The sequence below is a fragment of the Siphateles boraxobius genome, unplaced genomic scaffold, assembly GCF_051911475.1.
Source record: "Siphateles boraxobius isolate OS27281-9 unplaced genomic scaffold, OSU_SipBor_1 21, whole genome shotgun sequence".
In the NCBI taxonomy this organism is placed as follows: domain Eukaryota; kingdom Metazoa; phylum Chordata; class Actinopteri; order Cypriniformes; family Leuciscidae; genus Siphateles; species Siphateles boraxobius.
This window is the reverse complement of record NW_027508822.1, coordinates 2,978,806-2,998,656: the sequence shown is the minus strand read 5'-3', so window position 1 is coordinate 2,998,656 and position 19,851 is coordinate 2,978,806. Positions and strand designations below refer to the sequence as shown.

At 36.6% G+C, this 19,851-nt stretch overlaps 3 protein-coding genes across 5 annotated transcripts in view; 2 read left to right on the top strand and 1 right to left on the bottom strand.

Annotated features, from left to right (window-relative positions):
- LOC143746107 (uncharacterized) overlaps positions 1-12,309 on the bottom strand; it is a 31,503-nt gene extending 19,194 nt beyond the window's left edge. The window contains exon 1 of the mRNA XM_077237869.1: positions 12,250-12,309. The gene's annotated coding sequence lies outside the window, so the exon portion shown is untranslated. The remainder of the gene's footprint in view (positions 1-12,249) is intronic.
- Positions 1-19,851, top strand: part of LOC143746062 (uncharacterized) — a 70,619-nt gene that overhangs the window by 49,246 nt on the left and 1,522 nt on the right. Inside the window, exon 2 of the mRNA XM_077237778.1 lies at positions 16,706-16,959. Coding sequence (XP_077093893.1) covers positions 16,926-16,959 — 34 coding nt within the window. The 5' untranslated portion in view covers positions 16,706-16,925. The remainder of the gene's footprint in view (positions 1-16,705; positions 16,960-19,851) is intronic.
- LOC143746084 (uncharacterized) lies at positions 1,612-11,187 on the top strand. Of its 3 annotated transcripts, XM_077237807.1 has the most exons (7): positions 1,612-1,809; positions 5,768-5,930; positions 6,024-6,120; positions 6,780-7,716; positions 8,077-8,232; positions 8,345-8,434; positions 9,901-11,187. In XM_077237807.1, the coding sequence occupies exons 4-7, from the start codon at positions 6,781-6,783 to the stop codon at positions 10,231-10,233; spliced, it is 1,515 nt and encodes a 504-aa protein (XP_077093922.1). In that variant the 5' UTR covers positions 1,612-1,809; positions 5,768-5,930; positions 6,024-6,120; position 6,780; the 3' UTR covers positions 10,234-11,187. The 3 variants fall into 3 exon arrangements, with proteins under 3 accessions (XP_077093922.1, XP_077093921.1, XP_077093920.1); XM_077237806.1 differs by lacking the exons at positions 1,612-1,809; positions 5,768-5,930; positions 6,024-6,120 and adding an exon at positions 6,216-6,312; XM_077237805.1 differs by lacking the exons at positions 1,612-1,809; positions 5,768-5,930; positions 6,024-6,120 and adding an exon at positions 6,409-6,505.

Below are 19,851 nucleotides of genomic sequence, written 5' to 3'. Positions count from 1 at the left end.
TCCAAGGCACGGAGTCGAGAAAAGAGGGTGACAGAGATTAGCCTACCTAACAATCAATTAGGCTAGGCTACTTAACAAATTAGGCTACTTAACAAAGCCTCATAAAAAATAACTAGTAACTCACATACAACTTCTGGACCAGTCTACTGATTTTTGTTGAGAAAGATAAGCATGTTGATGACATGATCTGGGGTCAGACGCGACCGCAACCTGGTGGCCGTCAAGCCTTGTTTATACTTTCGGCTGGCTCTGCAGCGCGAGTCTCCCCAAACTGGCGAGGCGTTTATACTCGCCTGTGAAACACCGAATACCGCAAAGACGTCATTTTTGCCGCACGCCCCTTCGCGTCGAGTGTAAACAAGGCTTCAGTCCAGCCGCCGAAAACACCCGCTCTGAGGGGACTGATGTTGCCGGGATGCACAGGTAACGTTACCTCCGCGCTAACATGGCCAGCCCGGGGAACCGTATTCCGTTCACTCTCCACTCACACTACGCAACGCAACCAGCACTAGTTTAATCGATAACAAATTAACGTGATCTACGAAATTCTTAATGATCAATCATCGATCGTCGATTAATCATGCCCATCCCTAATTGATTGGATTTTTTTTGTCAGTTACTATCATAATTTTGACATTTGGGTGTTATTGTTTAACTATTGACCTATGTTTTCAAATTTCCTGTTTTCAAACATAACTGCTGTCCTGCTGGTTATACTACAACACTTATTATCGGATTTTTTTTTCTTCTAAATTGTATATACAATTATGAATATATAATTTTGATGATTTTTAATTATGAAACATTCAATAACTTCACTGTAATTCACTGTTTTGTTGCCAAATTCGGTTTACACATAATTGCTGCCCTGTTGGTTATAGGCCTACTACAACACTTATTTTAGGAAAAATATATTTTTAACTGTAAATGTTTAATTCTTGTGAAAAATATCCAATAACTTCACTGTAATTCACTGTATTGTTGCCAAAATCAGTTTACACATCACAGCTGTCCTGATGGTTATACTACAACGCTTATTTAAAAAAAAATGTATATACAATTATAAATGTACAATTTTGATGATTTTTATTATGAAACATATTCAATAACTTCACTTTAATTCACTGTATTGTTGCCAAATTCAGTTTACACATCACTGCTGCCCTGTTGGTTATACTACACTGTAAAAAATAATTGCCATTTCAACTTTTTTTTTTTGTAGACACAACTAAATTTGTAGAAATTGTCCAGACAACAAGAACATTTAAGTTTAATTGTCCTCAACTAAGCTGAAAGTTGAATTAACTAGTATAACTAGTTGTTTCAACTAGAAAATGCATGTTGATACAATTGCACATACACCAACAAAATATTTTGTATATTTACTTAATAAAATCCTCTTAACAATTTGCAAGAGTAAATTCTAAGTAGGCTACATTTTACTGCTCTAACATCAAGAACAATTCACTTGTCATTATCAGTTAAAATATATTCTACCGAAAGCAATATTCATAAAGTAATATGTAATTATATACATATAGGTGCATATTTAAATGTTTATTTAAGAATTTGTAGTTTTCATTGAATTTTAATACTACCATGTACAAAAATAAGATGGTTAATTTAATACATTTTAATATACCACAAGGATCCTTTTGTTTTCAGTACTATAGATTTTCGCGGGCTTTACTCTGTGTAGCTATCGCGAGATGTAAGCAGGACTAAACTCAATCAGTCAGTTAACGTTACAGCACAGCAGGAGTCTTCATTCAGCATCGTCAAACAACCATCGTCTCTGCATATAATAAGGTGAGTTCAATTTTATTCATAATTTAATAACTATGATACTAATCTCGTCGAATTTCAATCCTAATAAATGGATTGGTTGCCGTTTTTCCATGATGGTAGCAGTTAACGATAAGATATTCGAAATGGCGCCTATTCGCCTAAACATAGGTTAGTTACGTTAGATCTAATTGTTAATGATGGTGGTTAAAATGCAATATTTCTCATCTCTCCTTAACTAATATTGAATTTTGTTGTATTAATTTTTAATATTTGGCATAAACAGCAGATGTGGACTGACATTGGGTCTGTCTTGTTTGTTTCCCACCCTCGTTGGTGATTCAGCAGATATCCTTATAAGTTAACGTTAGTTGAGTGGAATTTAATTTATGATGGTTTAATAATTATGATACTAAACTAATCTGGTCGAATTTTAATCCTAATTAATGGATTGATTACAGTTTTGCACGATGCTATCCGTAATGTAAGCAATTCGTAAAATGGCGCCGAAGAAGCACATAACGTAGATTTCGGATAAAATTGTTGATCATAGTAGTGTTTAAAATGTATTCAATTTGCCTGCTTTTGGACTAATATTGTATTTAGAGTTCGATTAATTAATATTAGATAGCAGGTACGAACTGAGCACCGGAAGGCTTTTCCAAAGAATGGGCCGGCCGCTGCCACTCACAAAGCCGCGGTATGTATTTTAGCAGTGCCGAGTGAGGTGTAACGTCAACAGTGACTGACAGGACGATGGGATGCGCAAGAGAACTTTTAATAAAACGTGCATTTCTTCGTTTAATATAAGTGAGTTCGTATTCGTTTTATCACTGTATTTTCATTAAAATAACGATGAACAACAAACTAAGCATTCATTTCAATGTAGGGTTACTTAAATAGATTTTTTTTTTTTACTACAGCATGAGTAGGTTAACGTTAAGTTAACGTTAGGCCTAAACCATAACATCCATCTTTTTCATTTAGTTAAATGTTTGGTGTTTAATATAAGCACTGCTGTCAATCAAATTTCTCTTTATTTAAAAATCCTACTTTTGTGAACTAGTCCTAGATTTTTAGCATAACCTAAAGTTACTGCAGTGTAACATAATTCTCTGGACTTTTTAAAGCAATAATTATCAAACGTTGAACTTTACCATAGATAGCTATAACAGGGTTATTTAGAAAATTAATGTGGCCAAACATACCCTAACACCTTTAAATACTAAAGGCATGTTAAATGCTGCTTGCAGCAGTATTTAAATATTGTCATCTCTGTGATATTTAATACTTTTCTTTGAAAATGTTCCATATGTGCAGAGTGTGTGATTGCCTGAACTGCTATGCCTTGATTAGGGAGTTGATATGACATTATGTTGCAAACGACTAAATGATTGAAAAGCTGTACACTACTTAATGTACATGAATATTAATTGATGTTTGTACATTTTCAGGAAATGGTCCCCCCTTCCCTGGATTGTGACAGTTTCAATGAAATGGACATGCAAGCTTTGCTCATATAGTTCATCGAATCAACGCACAATAACAAGGCATTATACACTAAAGCACGGACACTACAGCAGGTTTTGTCCCTTACCATGTTTGTATAAGGATTGTGTTTGTACATTCAAAAGACAAATTGACCTGAAAAGGCATTTGAGGCAGCATGGGCCATCACAAAATTCATCAGAACCCCTAACTGTTCAGATACTATGTGACTTATGTGGTTTTTCAGAACCCTGCCACCTTCGCCAGTATTTGGCACATTTACGCTGCCATCTAAAAAATAAGGAAACTGTGAAATGCCCTTATCAGCAGTGTTCATTCCGTTCGAACGTGTACTCCACATTTACAGCACATCATAGTCGTTTTCACAGTTCAGGTAGCGTAAAGGACTTTCGACCAGAATTGTTTCGTGAGAATTATTCTAATTTGGATGAAGACAATCAAGGTAGTGCATCTGTGGTTGAATTGGATGAGTCCATTTCTGATGTTGAAGAACATGATGATGCCAATGATGAGGTGTATCTGCAGCGAAAACTGGCATCTCTTTTTTTGCGAATGCAAACACTATTGCACGTTTCAAAGTCAGCCACTCAAGAAATAATAGGTGGGTTTTATGAGGTCAGTGTCCTCACAGGAGAACTAAGCAAGAAATGTATAGAACAAATTCTGCTGCAAAACAATGTTAATTTAGAAACATCAACACTGATAACAGAAACTTTAGACAAAACGATCCCTCTTTCTTTCTTGTCAAGGACTGGTCCATTAGGCACTGACCACAAGAGGTCTTCTTTTTTCAAGGAAAACTTTAAGGTTATTGAACCTATTGAGTACATTTTAGATTTAGATAAGGGTAGAAAAAAAGTTTATGTCCCGATTTTACCTGTACTGAATGAGTTGTTAAATAGAGATGATGTCCTTGACAAAGTTTTACCTGAGAAGGTTTCTGGGTTAAACTCTGGGGTGTATGAAAGTTTTCTTGATGGACAGTATTTCAGGGAAAATCAGTTTTTCTCAGCAGAAGTATTACGTATTGCGATAGGGTTGTATATTGATGACTTTGAAGTTTGTAACCCATTAGGCACTTCAAGGAAAAAGCACAAGATTTGTGCCGTGTATTGGGTTCTGGCTAATCTACCACTTCGGTTTAGATCATCTTTATCATCTATTAATCTTGCACTGTTATGTTACAGCAATGACTTGAAAACCTATGGATATGCTGCTGTTTTAGAACCACTTCTTAGAGACCTTGAACATCTTGAAAATCAAGGTTTGTACATCAAAAGACTAGGGGCACATGTTCAGGGAACAGTTGCTTTTGTATCTGCAGATAATCTAGCAGCCCATTCACTGGCAGGTTTCCAAGAATCCTTCTCTGTTGACAAATGTTGTAGGTTTTGTCTTGCGAGTCGAAAGGACTTTCAAACTGTACCAGTTAGGAGTGGATCATTCGCACTCAGAAATAAACTTTCCCATGATGGCCATGTTTTGTGTCTCAGTAGAGATGAAACACTAAAAAGTGTTGAGGGTTTAAAGGCTAGCTGTGTTTTGAATAGACTAGAACATTTTCATTCATCAACAGGTTTTCCACCTGATGTTCTACATGATCTTTTTGAAGGAATTGTTCCAGCAGAGCTCTGTTTGTGTCTGTCAGATTTGATTGAAAGAGGCTTTTTCACACTGAATGATTTAAATAGTGTCATCCAAAACTTTACTTATAAGTTTTCTGATAAGACTAATAGACCTCAGAAAATACCTATAACGTTCAAAGCTAAACGGACAATTGGAGGAAATGGACATGAGAATTGGACACTATTGAGACTACTTCCTTTCATGATTGGTCATTTGGTTCCTGAACATGAAAAAACCTGGGGTATAATTTTGGAGTTGAAAGTGATTGTTGAACTTCTGGCTTCACCTACGTTTACGGAAGAATCTGTGTGCTTTTTGGAGTCAAAAATTTCTGACCACAGGCTGTTGTTGCTGGAGGTTTTTCCTAACTTCAAATTGAAACCTAAACACCATTTTGTGGAACATTATCCTAAACTTATCCATTGTTTTGGACCTTTATTGAACTTCTGGACAATCCGCTTCGAGGGAAAACATAGCTTTTTAAAAAAAGTTGTCCGCGATGTCAACAATTTTAAAAACATTTTACTCACTTTAGCCACAAAACACCAACTTATGTTTGGCTACTATCTTGATATGTCCAGCCTTTTCAAGCCAGAACTTGAAGTACAGAGTGTTTCTGTTTGTTCTCCTGATATATTGGACCATGGCCTAAAGCAGGCAATTAACAGGAAATATGAAGATGTTGCATCTGTTTCCCTGGCAACAACATTTTCTCTGCATGGAACAACATATTCAGAGGGAATGTTCGTCTCCGTTGGCAGCACAAGTGGGCTTCCTGATTTTGGGAAAATTGTCAAACTGCTCATAGTGGCTAACAAGGCATTGTTCGTTGTTGAACCTTTTTCAGCTGTGTACTTGGAACATCTCGGATCTTTTGAACTGTTTAGACAACTGTCTGCTGATCTCCTTCTGCTACAACCTGAGGAACTAAACCACTATTACCCACTGTATTCCTACACCATCCAAAGACGGCTTCTTCTTACACCCAAAATATTTTTACTTCATTAAAGGTACACTCAGTCATTTGAATTATGAACTTTTGAAAGTATAATGTTGCTTTTTTAAAATATGCTAGTAAGGTATTGTTCATTGAACATTTTCAGCTGTGCACTCGGAGCATCTTGGGTCTTTTGAACTGCCTAACCAACTCTCCGCTGAACGACTTCTGCTCGCTCCAAAAGACTTTTTACTTCATTAAAGGTACACTCAGTCATTTTAATTTTGATGAACTTTTGAAAGTATAATGTTGCTTTTTTAAAATATACTAGTAAGGTATTTTCATTGAACATTTTCAGCTGTGCACTCGGAGCATCTTCGGTCTTTTGAACTGCCTAACCAACTCTCCGCTGAACGACTTCTGCTCACTCCAAGAGACTTTTTACTTCATTAAAGGTACACTCAGTCATTTTAATTTTTATGAACTTTTGAAAGTATAATGTTGCTTTTTTAAAATATGCTAGTAAGGTATTGTTCATTGAACATTTTCAGCTGTGCACTCGGAGCATCTTGGGTCTTTTGAACTGCCTAACCAACTCTCCGCTGAACAACTTCTGCTCACTCCAAGAGACTTTTTACTTCATTAAAGGTACACTGTCATTTTGTGATGTATCAGTTTACAGCAGGCACATACTGTACAGCAATTAGTGAACGAGAAATGTAAACGGCTCACAGCTCAACAATTATTTGCACTCTCCCAAATATATTTTAAGGGTCGCACAGATTAGTTTTCTGGAGCATATACAACCAAAATGGTTGCAATTTCAAGCCTTGTATGACCAGCTGCGTATTGCTACTTGTATTTTGATAAGCCCTTCTAATGGGACATTCGGTTATTTCCCTTCTGTGTTTTACACATTTAGGATGTTGCTCAGGGTTGTGTTGTCACCAGATGACATCAGGAAGGTGGTGATTGATGAGCTGCCAGAAAGCGTTGAAGATCTGAAGTTGATTTTGAGGTCTAAACTTAATCTGGATGGGGAGTTTGTGTTACAATATGAAGATCCAGATTTCCAGAATGATTTAGTCAATCTGACAAGACTAACAGATTTACCTAAGGAGAGAGCGACACTGAAGATCATCCAGAGGACACCACCAAATGAACAGTTTAATGACCGCAGTAACCATGACACCGCCAGCACATCTGCATCATCATTGGTGTCGGGTACACCCAGTCAATCAAAGGTCTGGCCTGAGCCCTTCATCATTCCAAGTTTTTCATATGATGTGGAACTGAAGCTCCGGCGATCAAATGATGCACACGCAAAAGATGGTTCCCTTTTGGATGTTACAAAGGAACTTAAAACTGAAATCCTAAACAAACTTGCAGAAGTTATGTTCAATTTTAATCCATACCCATTACGGGAACAAATTGAAAGCGTTGCCAAAGCCTTGGTTGAAAAACATCCGTGCTTAAAGGAGCCAGGGTCTTCGGGTGGCTGGTACTGCTGGAAGTTCAGTTTGAATTTTAAAATGGGAAACTTCAGGCAGAAGTTGCGTGTAGCAGGATGTCCAGCACTGTCAGTCTCCACAGATGGCACAGGTAAACGACGCCTTAAGAAGCCGAGGCGGTCTGAAACCAATTTTTTGCCTGATATGCCAGAAGGCGAAACCACCAGCTCCCTCGAAGAAGAAAGGAAAGCTCTGCTGATAGAGGTTAAAAAGAAGAACCCTAATAACAAATTCATTGATGCTGCCATGGCAAGCACATATGCTCTAAGGAGAAAAGAGATCATTGATAAAGAGCCACTAGTGAGTGATGTTCAATCCAGATGGCCAGCGTTATTCACGGAAAGACAGGTATTTAGAGGCATTTTCAAAAATTAAATGCTTTCGATATTAAGAATACAATTGTTCATGCTGCATTAATTGCATAAAATATTTTTAATGCGTTAAACTGAAAGAAATTGGATGCATGCGTTCATCTTAACAGCACTTATATTTATATCTATCATTAATCACTGGACGTGATCTGGTTGGTTTTGAATGAGAAACAGAGTATGTAACTCCTTTTGCATCATCTTTTTGGTCTGTCTCACCCAAATCCTGTAATATTGGTTTAGAAGACAGTTAATTAAACTACTATAATCATATAATAATTAGTAATGAATAATAGAATATTAATTTGAGTCACATGGTCTTTTTTTGTTATGCTTTTAGATTGTTGCTGAATTTAGCCGTCTCTTGTCTGCTGACCTTATGAGTTCATTCTATGGGGGCTTAGATGAACTTCTCCCCAGGTTTTTGGAGCTTTACAAAAACATGGACCATGACAGTGTACAGCTTCATAAAATCCTCCAATGGCTTGATGCTGATGTAAGTATTTCTTGTAAACCAATAAGGGTTTTGTGAAATGTTTTGTTTTGAACCCACATAATACAACATATGAATATATTTCTTGTGTGTTGTGTGCATACTGACTTTTCAGGACTCGAACCAGAACAAGCGAACTGCTGTCCTTCTTGGCTTGCCCCACTTCCTTCGTGAGAACTCCTCCAGTTTTTTGAAGTCTTGTGAGGTGTGTTTATAAAGACAGCCAATACTTGTAAAAGAGGTTAATTGTGCTCTTTGAAAATTGTCTCTAATACAGAAATGTATTTTAATACTACTGTAGGGATGTCACGATTCATTCGCAACCGGTTGAAAATAGATTAAAATGTGATGATTCAAGTCGGTTGATGTTAAACGATTTGCGATTCACGTTTTACACAGCAGGGATAATCAACTGATCTGATTCAAATCAAGTTCAAAGAAACATGCTTTTTTGTATACTCGTCATCACGTTGGAATGGTCGTGTAAGTACCGCCCCATTGTTTACTAGCGATTTTGAGACAAATTTAATATAAAACTATGTAAATGGCGCAGCAGGATTTTGAACAGCTGGGCGCTTCAGACAGTCGCTGAATGACGCTGCCGGTGTGTGTACGCTGTATGAAAATAATGTGCTCGAATTTTAAAGAAGCGGCGCTGCGCTTCTCGTCCAGTGTGCGACCCCCCCCTTAACATGGACATTTTCATATAAAATATCTTCCTGACGGCAGAGTTGATAGAACCAAAGTTATTTTTAACCACTACAAAGTTGACTTCACAGACTAAAAAGTCCCCTGGCCTGCACAGTGAAACCCAGCTGTGAACTTTTTTTGTGCTCGACCACTTCACCTCACTCTAACAGGGACACTTCCTACTGGACACAGACAGTTTGATAAAAGAAAAATGTTTCTGCTGGTATCTGTTCAGAAAAAGTTTTTTTATTATATATATTTATATATATATATATATATATATATATATATATATATATATATATATATATATATATATATATAAACAAGCTAGATAAAATATGAATGCCCTGGCAGTGGCAAATAGCTTTGGTTTTATATTTGATTTGATTACATTCATGTTTAAGTTGAGATTTACAATAAATATTTCAACTGTGTAAAGGGAATATTGCTGTTAAAATGCACCTTAATTGATTAAAGTGTTTGCAAACCACATTTTATAGCACTTTTGTTTATATAGTACTTTTAAAATAAAAGTGTGGAATACACTACTTTTGAATTAATTATTGAATCTTGCGATTAATCGTAGAAAATCATGCGAATAATCACGATTAAAAAAAAATAATCGTTGCAGCACTAGTATTTATACAGAACAACTTGAGGGTAGGGATGTCCCGATACCATTTTTTCTGAACCCGATCCGATACCAACAATTCAGACTATCGACCGATACGTTCCGATACCAGCGCAGTTTAAAAAAAAAAAATCAAGTAGAATTTCTATAACTCTGTGTGTTGAACTGATAATCACTCTTGTGTTTTAAACGCAATATACTTAATACAGACAACTTCATTATAAAGAAAAACAACAAATAAAAAAAAAAAGATCATAACCTATGACAAAAATTCTGTTATAAACTAGATTAGTGGATAACCATGTCGTGTGGAATGGGTTGAAACCTTTTTTCTTTTCTTTTTTCAGCCATCCAGTGAAATTGAGGATGTTGTGAAAGGAACTGACGTGGGCATTCTAATTGTAACTGAGGAGCAGCAATGTGATGTGCTTCCCAAAGACACAATTGATGTCGCTCTCATTTTGGAGGAACATCTTGTTGTCACTGACATCTCCGATGTCCCCAAGGCATTTGGACTCCTGATGGGTCTTCTTTATGTTGTCAATATCGACTACCCCAAGACAATGAAATACACCTTTGAAGCTCTGCAAAAAATTGTTATGAACATTGGTGGGAGCAGCTGTTCATCAGGTGTTCATGGGCTTCGCAACAAGCTCTTGCGCAAAAAAGTAGACGTTTGAAGGAGCTTTAGGCTTTTTTGTGCCTTTTGCTACTTTTAGAGTGCACGTTTAAAGTCTGTCATGTTCTGACTTCGACTATGCATGTTTACACATCTCATGAACACAAATGTAAAAGGGATACACCCCAAAATGTAAATTCTGTCAGTAATTACTCACCTTAATGTTGTTCCAACCCCGTAAGACTTTCGTTCATCGTTGGAACATAACTTAAGATATTTTTGATTAAATCTGAGAGCTGGATCACTCCTCCATTGGCTTCTATGGGATTGAAACTTGCTGGCCCAGAAACTTTATTAAAGACATTGTTAAAATAGTCCAAGTGACTACAGTGGCTACAGAAGCCTATGGAGGAGTGATCCAGCTCTCAGATTAAATAAAAAATATCTTTGTGTTCCAATAGTTGTGTTCCAACGATGAACGAAAGTCTTACGGGGTTGGAACAACATAAGGGTGAGTAATTACTGACAGAATTTACATTTTGGGGTGAACTAACCCATTAATGTTTCCAGTCTCAATTTTCTATACAGTAATGTGAAATTTCCTCTTCTATCTTTGTTTCTTGTTTTATGAAAATTTTATGGAATTTGCAAGGCTAATATTCAATGTTTAAACATCTGTCTTATTTGAGCTATGCTATGTAGAATCAGACCTTTATGCTTTTATTACATCTGTTGTAATGAATTGAAATGTAGTATTTAGCATTAGTCATGATGTTTCTTTAAAAGGCGTGGTCACTTTTTGCAGAAAGTTGATCTAGGAACTTTCTTATGAATTGTGCCATGATTTGTTCTCTTATAGTACAGTACACTCATTTTCCTTTAAATAGATGAGTGCCTTTAGTCTTGCTTACAAATCACTACAAAAAAAAGTGATTTCAGTTGATCTGTTGACAGGAAATTACTTGTTCAACTTAAATGTGAATGAAAGAGTTGTCTATCATTAAATAAATTAATGCAAGGCCAAATGTGTTGTCTTTATTTTAAATTCAAGTTAAAATATTTTTCCAGTTGACATAACTTGACTTGTGTTGACTGGACTAGGAAATTATGGTTAATTTCACTCTAATGGGAAGTTACTTCAACAAAAGATATATTGTCAAGTTGACAAAAAAATTTAAGGCAGCGGGGTAACAAACAATTTTAAGTTGACTCAACAAATTGTTTTTTACAGTGTACTTAAAACTTATTTTGGGAAAAAAAATATTTTGAACTGTATACACAATAGTAAATGTATCATTTTTATGATTAATAATCATTTAAAATCATCAAAATTATACATTTACAAAATGTATTACATCAAGTTATTGAATATTGTTCTTAATAAAAATCATCAAAATTATACATTTACAATTGTATATACAATTAAAAATATTTTTTTCCCAAAATAAGTACGCGTTGTAGTATAACCAACAGGACCGCAGTGATGTGTACACTTAATTTGGCAACAATACAGTGAATTACAGTTAAGTTATTGTATATGTTTCATAACAAAAAACATCAAAATTATACATTTATAATACAATTTTTAAAAATCCCATAATAAGTGTTGTAATGTAACCAGCAGGACAGCAGTTATGTTTGAACTGAATTTGGCAACAATGCAGTGCATTACAGTGAAGTTATTGAATATTTTCCATAAATAAAAATCATAAAAATTATGCAAAAATACTTGTAGTTACTAAAATAAGTGTTGTAGTATAACCATCGTGACAGGACAGCAAGTGGTGTATAAACTGAATTTGGTGACACTTAAATATGTAACAGTGAATTTATTGACTGTTTTCGTAGTGCTACGATTCAAAAGTGGTGTCATTTGTGTAACAATGTTTAGCTGAGGAGTTATTGACCCGGGAAGTTCGAATTTGTGAATGTATTGCCAACTTTACTCAACTGTTAAAAGTTTTAGTAATACAACATGGTTCTAGTAGCCTAAGAACTTGTTCAGCGGATACCTCGTGTCTAAAGCTGTGTTATCTTAATGTACCACAACAGTCATTAAAGAAAAATAGACACCAACCTGATTGTTCCTCGTGTTTTATTCTCCAGGGTTCTGCTGGTTCACTCGAGTTCTCCTCAATCTCATTCTCATCTTCTTTTTTAAAAAACACCATCTTCTTTTTAGTTCAGTTGCAGCACCTCCAGATATTCCTGCTCGATTCAAAACTTCTAGTCTCGTCCATGAGGATGAGAATATTGCAGTTATTTACTGACCCAAAATTGGCATCATTCTATAGACTTAACGTACAGTTATAACTAGTGATGTGTCCTCCCGTATCGAGGCTTCGAAGCGGGTCCGGGATGATTTCTGTGAAGCGCGTATCGAGGCTTGTGTCGGTGACGTATGTAGTGACGTTTGAAGCCTCGCGAGCCGCCTGTACCACGTGACTGCTTCAGGAAGTGGTTCGCGGTTTGGCGGTCTATTTGAAATATAAGGGCCAGCAAAATGCAATGGATTCCCCCTCACATTTTGTGGACTTGGGACTTTGCGAGTTTTTTAGCGATCTATTCAAGCTTCTTTTTTTTTGCGATGGAACCATGCGATGTCATTATAATCACACTGCACGTTTTACATTTATTGTCCACTTGATGGCACAATAGAGCAAATGAAACACCATGAAGCTTCGGCACATGAGTGAACCAATTGGAGGGAACGCTTCAATGCTTTAAGATGCTTCATCTCGCCATCACTAGTTATAACAGTTTGTATCATGCCAGTTGCACGACAAAACACAAGAGATCATCTTCTTTCCCAGAGGTTTAATGGCGGTCGGCAAATAAACGATAGTGACTTACCGCCATACACTGGACTGGAGAGTGAAATGTGGGCAAAATCCTTTTGTAACTGAGCGGTACAAAACTTTGCCTAATTGTTTTGCTACTTTTCCTAAGTTTGCCACCTAAACACACACAAATGCATTGCATTGAAAGCCATTGAATAAGACAATAATAGAGAGTTATAAAAAGTAAAAAAAAATAAAAAAACAGTCAAACACACATTGAATGAGCCAATAACAGCATTTTTAAAACACACACACACACACACACACACACACACAGAGAACTCCACTTCTGCGATCTCCTGCAGACCCAGATGGGCAGTCCTGGGCCCGTATTCATAAAGAATCTTAATGACAAGAGTAGCTCCTAGTGACAAAATTCTAAGAAAATTCTTAGAAATGTGGGCGTTTACTCTTAAAATGAAAGAAAAAATACTAGTAAAGAAAAAAGTAATTCAGAAAGCATCTTAACCCTTAAAAGAGGTCTTAAGGTCAAAATTGTTAGGAGCACGGACGAGGACTTTTAAGAGGCTTAAGAGTTTTTTTTTAGCAGAGGAGAAAATGGCAGTAAGACGAAGAGGGAGAAGAAATGTGTTGCAGACAATAGATGACAGTGAGTTAATAAGACGCTATTGATTAGATCAGGGATTCCCAAAGTGTGGTACGCGCACCCCCAGACCAGGAGTACGCAAGCTGCCACCAGGGGGTGCGCGAGAGGAAAAATGTAATGGCGATCTGTTTTTTAAGTGGGATTTTTCCATACAATAAAATGAAAATTTTGACGAAAGGCATTAACATAGTACAGAGTCATACAAGGAATTTATTTTTATATATATTAAACATATTATAGGAAAATGTTAGACAAGATATGCTTGAGTGTTATTGGCTTTGTCTGCCTGGAAGTTTCTAGTATGTCTAGTAAGACCTTGATTGGCTGGTTCAGTTGTGTTTAACTGGGGTTGGAGTTAAACTCTAAAGGGCAGTGGCAGGATCGGACAGTGCATATCCACCTTATTCCTGACGACCTTACTGCGTTTTGAATTATGAGTGGCACCAGAGGTGGAAAGTGTCGAATTACATTTACTGGCGTTACTGTAATTGAGTAGTTTTTTTGGGGGGTACTACTACTTTTTTAAGTATTTTTTAAAATCTGTAATTTTACTTTTACTTTAGTATGTTTTGTTTGAAGTATTGTAATTCGCTACATTTTAAAACATATCCGTTACTGAGTAAAAAAATAATACAAAAATAATAATAAAATGCGTTGGGTGAAAACATCGCGCTCCGGAAACTACAGCATTGATTGATTGAAGGGCGGGAGAACAGACGCACTAAAATCACAAAACAATATGGAGAAGGTGACGGACAAGACAGACAGTGATGCAGACCCAGCTGAACGCGAAATGCTGTCGAAATCTCACTCGCACACATACCGGTATATGAAGCCCTGGGCCCGTATTCATAAAGAATCTTAATGCAAAGAGTTGCTCCTAGTGACAAAATTCTAAGAAAATTCTTAGAAATGTGGGCGTTTACTCTTAAAATTAAAGAAAAAATCCTAGTAAAGAAATACGTAATTCAGAAAGCATCTTAACCCTTAAAAGAGGTCTTAATGTCAAAATTGTTAGGAGCACGGACGAGGACTTTTAAGAGGCTTAAGAGTTTTTTTTAGCAGAGGAGAAAATGGCAGAAAGACGAACACGGAGAAGAAATGCATTGCAGACAATAGATGACAGTGAGTTAATAAGACACTATAGATTAGATCGTGCAGGGATCATGTTTGTGACCGATTTTATTAGAGACACAATAACATCTCCGACACAGCACAGGAATGGCATAGTGCCAAAAAATGAAATCACTACTGTACATTAAGATATTTGGCAGCTGAGAAAATGCATCAACGCAGCAGTGATGATTTGGGTCTGTCACAACCTTCTGTAAGCAGAGTGATCACAAACAATTACAGCACAAATACTTTTTTTTTTTTTTTTTTATAAATAATGTATGGCCTTTTTTGCTGTTTTTCTGATTAATGTTATTATTATTATTATTATTATTACTACTGTTATTTTGCTTCTTTTCTACTGTCTTTTTTATTTCTACTATTCTCTTTCCTCCTTGCTAAAACTGTTGCTGGAATTTTCAATGTCCTTGCGGGAGTCCCAAAAGGATTGATAAAGAGAAGTCTAAGTCTAAGTCTAAGCACTTTCAGAACCTCTTATTGTGTCGCAGTTCATTTAGTTTCCACTGGACATTCCCACATTGCAGGCACAAAAAATGCATTTATGAATATAGCAGGCTTCCCCACAAGCGGGGGGAATGAACCGTAAATAATTTATTATTAACCGCTACAAGCTCCCACGTCTGCTTCTGTGCTGTGACACCCGGCCTGATTTTCCTTTAAGGATGGCCTTGTGTTCATCCACTAACTGGGCTCACAGTAAACACTGTTCCTCTGTCCAGTTGAGCTTTCTTGTCCTTCTTGTTTTTTTATTCCATGTTTGCTACATTAAAACCAACATTCAAACCACCACTTAAATAGAGAGTGGAAAAATTTTTATCATTCTAATCCAATCAAATACCTTATAGGGAATTAACAGTATGGTAAATAAAAAAAGGATTTATATACACAAATATAATGTGTGTGTGTGTGTGTGTGTGTGTGTGTGTGTGTATGAAAATGGTCAAATAGGAAAAATTACGCATGTAATTTCAAAGTGAAGGCTTAGAATAGACGCTATACTTAAAATCACTCTTTTTTTCCTTCTTGGACAACCAACAAATCACAGTCTTCAAAAGATTGTGTCATACATAGCAACGGGGTCAGCCCCGCCTCCTCACTAAGATAAAAGTTTTTGTCTTTTCCTTACTCAGAGTTGCTCTCAGATCAGTCCCGAATTGCTCTTAAAGGGTTAGTTCACCCAAAAATGAAAATTAAGTCATTAATTACTCACCCCCATGCTGTACCAACCCCGTAAGACCTTCGTTCATCTTCGGAACACAAATGAAGATATTTTTGATTAAATCTGAGAGGTGGATCACTGCTACATAGGCTGCCTGAGGGAATGAAACTTGACGGCCCAGAGATTCAAGAGATTTCCACGACGCATGCGCGAGAACTGAGAAGAGTACGTTCTTCTTATAATACTACTTGTTCAGTTCTCGCGCATGCGTCGTGGAAATCTCTTGAACTCTCGTCTCAGGCCCACAAGGAAGAAAAGGAATAGTCGAATAAAGTCGTTATTTATGGGGTTTTTTTCGGAAAAAAAGTATTCTCGTCGCTTGATAAACTTATAGTTGAGCCACTGTAGGCACATGGAATATTTAAACATGTTCTTTAATGACTTTCTGGGCCGTCAAGTTTCATTCCCTCTGGCAGCCTATGTAGCAGTGATCCACCTCTCAGATTTAATCAAAAATATCTTCATTTGTGTTCCGAAGATGAACGAAGGTCTTACGGGGTTGGTACAGCATGGGTGTGAGTAATTAATGACTTAATTTTCATTTTTGGTGAACTAACCCTTTAAGCTAAGACTCCTACGTAAAAGATTTTAAGCTAAATTAAGAGTTTTCTGAGAGGATTCTTAGAATCTTTATGAATACGGGCCCTGGTCTTTGACCCTATTAAAACAAACTCAGTAAGTGATATAATTTTTGATTTTGGCAGATCTGCTCCTCCTGAAATTACATAATCAGTGAAGCTCCTCCCACTAGAATTACATCATTAGTGAAGCTCCTCCCACAGCAATTACATCACCAGTGAAGCTCCTCCCACTGTAATTCTCCAATAAATGCTGTAAATTCCCATCAGCTACAAGTGAAGACAAGTATCAGAGCATCAGGAAGAGCTGAAATCTGTAAAGACTGAGTTTATTAAAGAGGACAGTGAGAACACGAGTGATCCAGAACCTGCAGAATGAAACACACTGAAGATCCTGAAGAACAAAGAGGTTGGTAATTATTCTTCATTCATTCATGATGCTGAAGAACATTCATGTTAGAAACATTCAAGCATTTCATCACTTTCAGATAAACAGTTCAACTATGAAATGGGTACAGGGAACATTTCGGTCAAACAAAGTGTAATTTTAGCTCTGGTTTATATGTGTTTCGCATTTTTTTTGCAACCATGTTACAAAAATGTTGGACATTTCTCAATATAGTTTAGTTTTTTATTATTATTATTATATTTTTAAAGGCTAACTCAATTTAATTTATTGTGAAAAATGAGTTAATTTTATTTAAAGGGTAACTCATCCCTAGCCTGGCTGCGCCCTCCTACTCACTTCCGCTCAATTTCATTTTCCTTCAGTACTACGTCTGGGACTGCTGTATATTCTTAGGTTTCCAGAAATCAATTTTTTGTAGGACCAATCAGCAAATAGAGGGAGTGGCTGAGAACGATGTAGCGACTGACCGAATCCTGTTTTCCTTTCACTACTGAACAAATATGAACACATATATGTTTAATTCACAAAACCTTGAATCATGTGAAATGGTGCCCCAATGTCTGCCAGCAGGTCATTGATTAACTCCATTTATGACGCATTGCGCAATCAAGAAACAGGTCCCCGTTGTTCTCGAAACCCTCACGTGGTGCACACCACGGATGTACAATATGCCCTAAGGATACACACACACACACACACACACCACACATACCCGCACACAAACGTCCTTTGTGTGCAACTTAGGATAGGAATGTCCTTAATGTATATAACACAGAATTGTATCTAACCTTCCTGTATGCATGCATATCTAATTAGTTTTGTCTTATTCTATAGATGTAATTGGAGACTGGTCTGTAACTTCAAATCTTAAGTGTATTTCTAAAGAAAGATTACCTAACAGTATCATCTTCTGTAACTCGCCCTCTTGCTAGGTCATAAAACTTTATGACCCCCAAAAGGAATTCCAAGGGAATCACAGCTCCCACTTGAATTCTGATAAAGAAAGAGGAATAGACTCTGCAATCTTATATTTTCTATAAGTATAACCCCTTAAGAAATGTATAAACATGAATTTGATCTTTCCTAGGTCATGGTAGCCGGTATTATGGCTTTATAGTCGTGTGAGTGAACATTAAATGTGAGTAATTCTGTATATGAATGTAACTTTATGTTTCTTCTACTCTTTCCGGCCATTCTTGGTACCTGTTTGACCGTCTTGTTTTGACTAAACCAGTCATACATATGATATTACAGTAAAATGCATTGTTCTGTGTGTGCAATCTTTCTGGCTAGAAATTACAAAATTTTATAGCATCATCAATTATCCTGACAAGACAAAGAAGAAATTTTCCCGCTTGAGATGCTCTAAGATGATTGGTTCACATACACGAAGCAGGCGTGAACCCCTCCTCTCTATAAGAAACTGACACCCCGGTGATCTCTCTCATCCTGACCGTTAGTTTCACTTTCTCATCCTCTATCTCTCTCTCTCTCTCTCTCTATATATATATATATATATATATTTCACTCTCTCTCTCTCTCACTCAATCTCTCTCTCTCTCTCACTCCCGTGTTTATTCGTTTGTCTCGTTAGTTTTACTGTTTATTGTACATACATGTATCCCGGGTTTAAATGTAGAATTCTGTCTCCGTAGTTTCATTTTATTAAAACCATTATATTCTTGATTGCTAATTGTCTAAAGTTCTCATTTTTACAAAGTCAATGAAGTGTTCGACCCTTTTGCTACAAAGCTTTACAATTCGTTACTATTTCAGTAATCTAAATTTTATAATAACAAGAAGGTGATTTTTCATGGCCAGAAAATAGCTTTTTTGGAATTATAAGAAAGAGATAATTTTTGTTGAAAATGTATAAGTTAATCTTACGGCCGTTTGCTGGACAAACAGATTGTTCGATAACTAAATTAATTCCATTTAAGGTTATCTCATATAATCGATCTGTAATAAGACTATTGATATTTTAATGACGAACCATAACCCATTATGGTGATCATTCATATACAATCGATCTATTTCCAGCTTCGATAATTTAACTGTAATATGCAATATATTGATCATTCATGATTAATTATTAAATTCCCTATATATATAATTTGAGCTAATTTAATGTAAGACTCATTGTCGCTAGAACGATGACGTTGATGTAGTGCGTCAGTTTGAGTTGGAGTTCAGTAACGCAGCGGAGAAAGACGTGAGAAAAGCTATTCGGTCCGTTGTTGCAAAACTGCCGAATATAAAAAATTTAAAGCCGGAGCAAGAACAATGTTTGCTAAGTTTTTTGGTGGCCATGATGTTGTGGCCCTCCTCCCCACGGGGTTCGGGAAAAGTTTGATTTTCCAGCACACTCCGCTAGTGGTGAATGAGTTAGCTAAGGCGAACGATAGGGATGCTAAGTACGCGATTGGCTATGGGAGATCCTGAGTGACTCTGGGCAGATCCAATAGTTTTGAACTTTAACAGAGAACCCGCCTACAAGGAAGTAAACGTTTCTCAATGGAGAGAGGCCAGACTCTCTGTACAAATGAAACGTACGAGAGTCTGGTAGAACCAAGCTAACTCAGCCCCTGGTCAAAGCCTGACTCCACCAACTGGCGATATTTGAAAAATGCTGTAAAAGTGGGCAGAGCCACAACTCTGTAGGCAAGGGCACACTCTACATAGCGAACTACATGGCCATTGAATAGATACAGCAGCTGTTTCAGCAGCGCACCGGTATGAGTGTTTATAGTTTAGTGAAATGGGTGTGGTTTTTGATAAATGGCGTTATGGTTTTGAAATTTTAGTTCAAAAGCCTGATTAGAGTGTTTAAGCTATTGAGAAAATAGTAATACACTCTAATATACAATAGTGAGCCTCTATTTCTGTTATTTC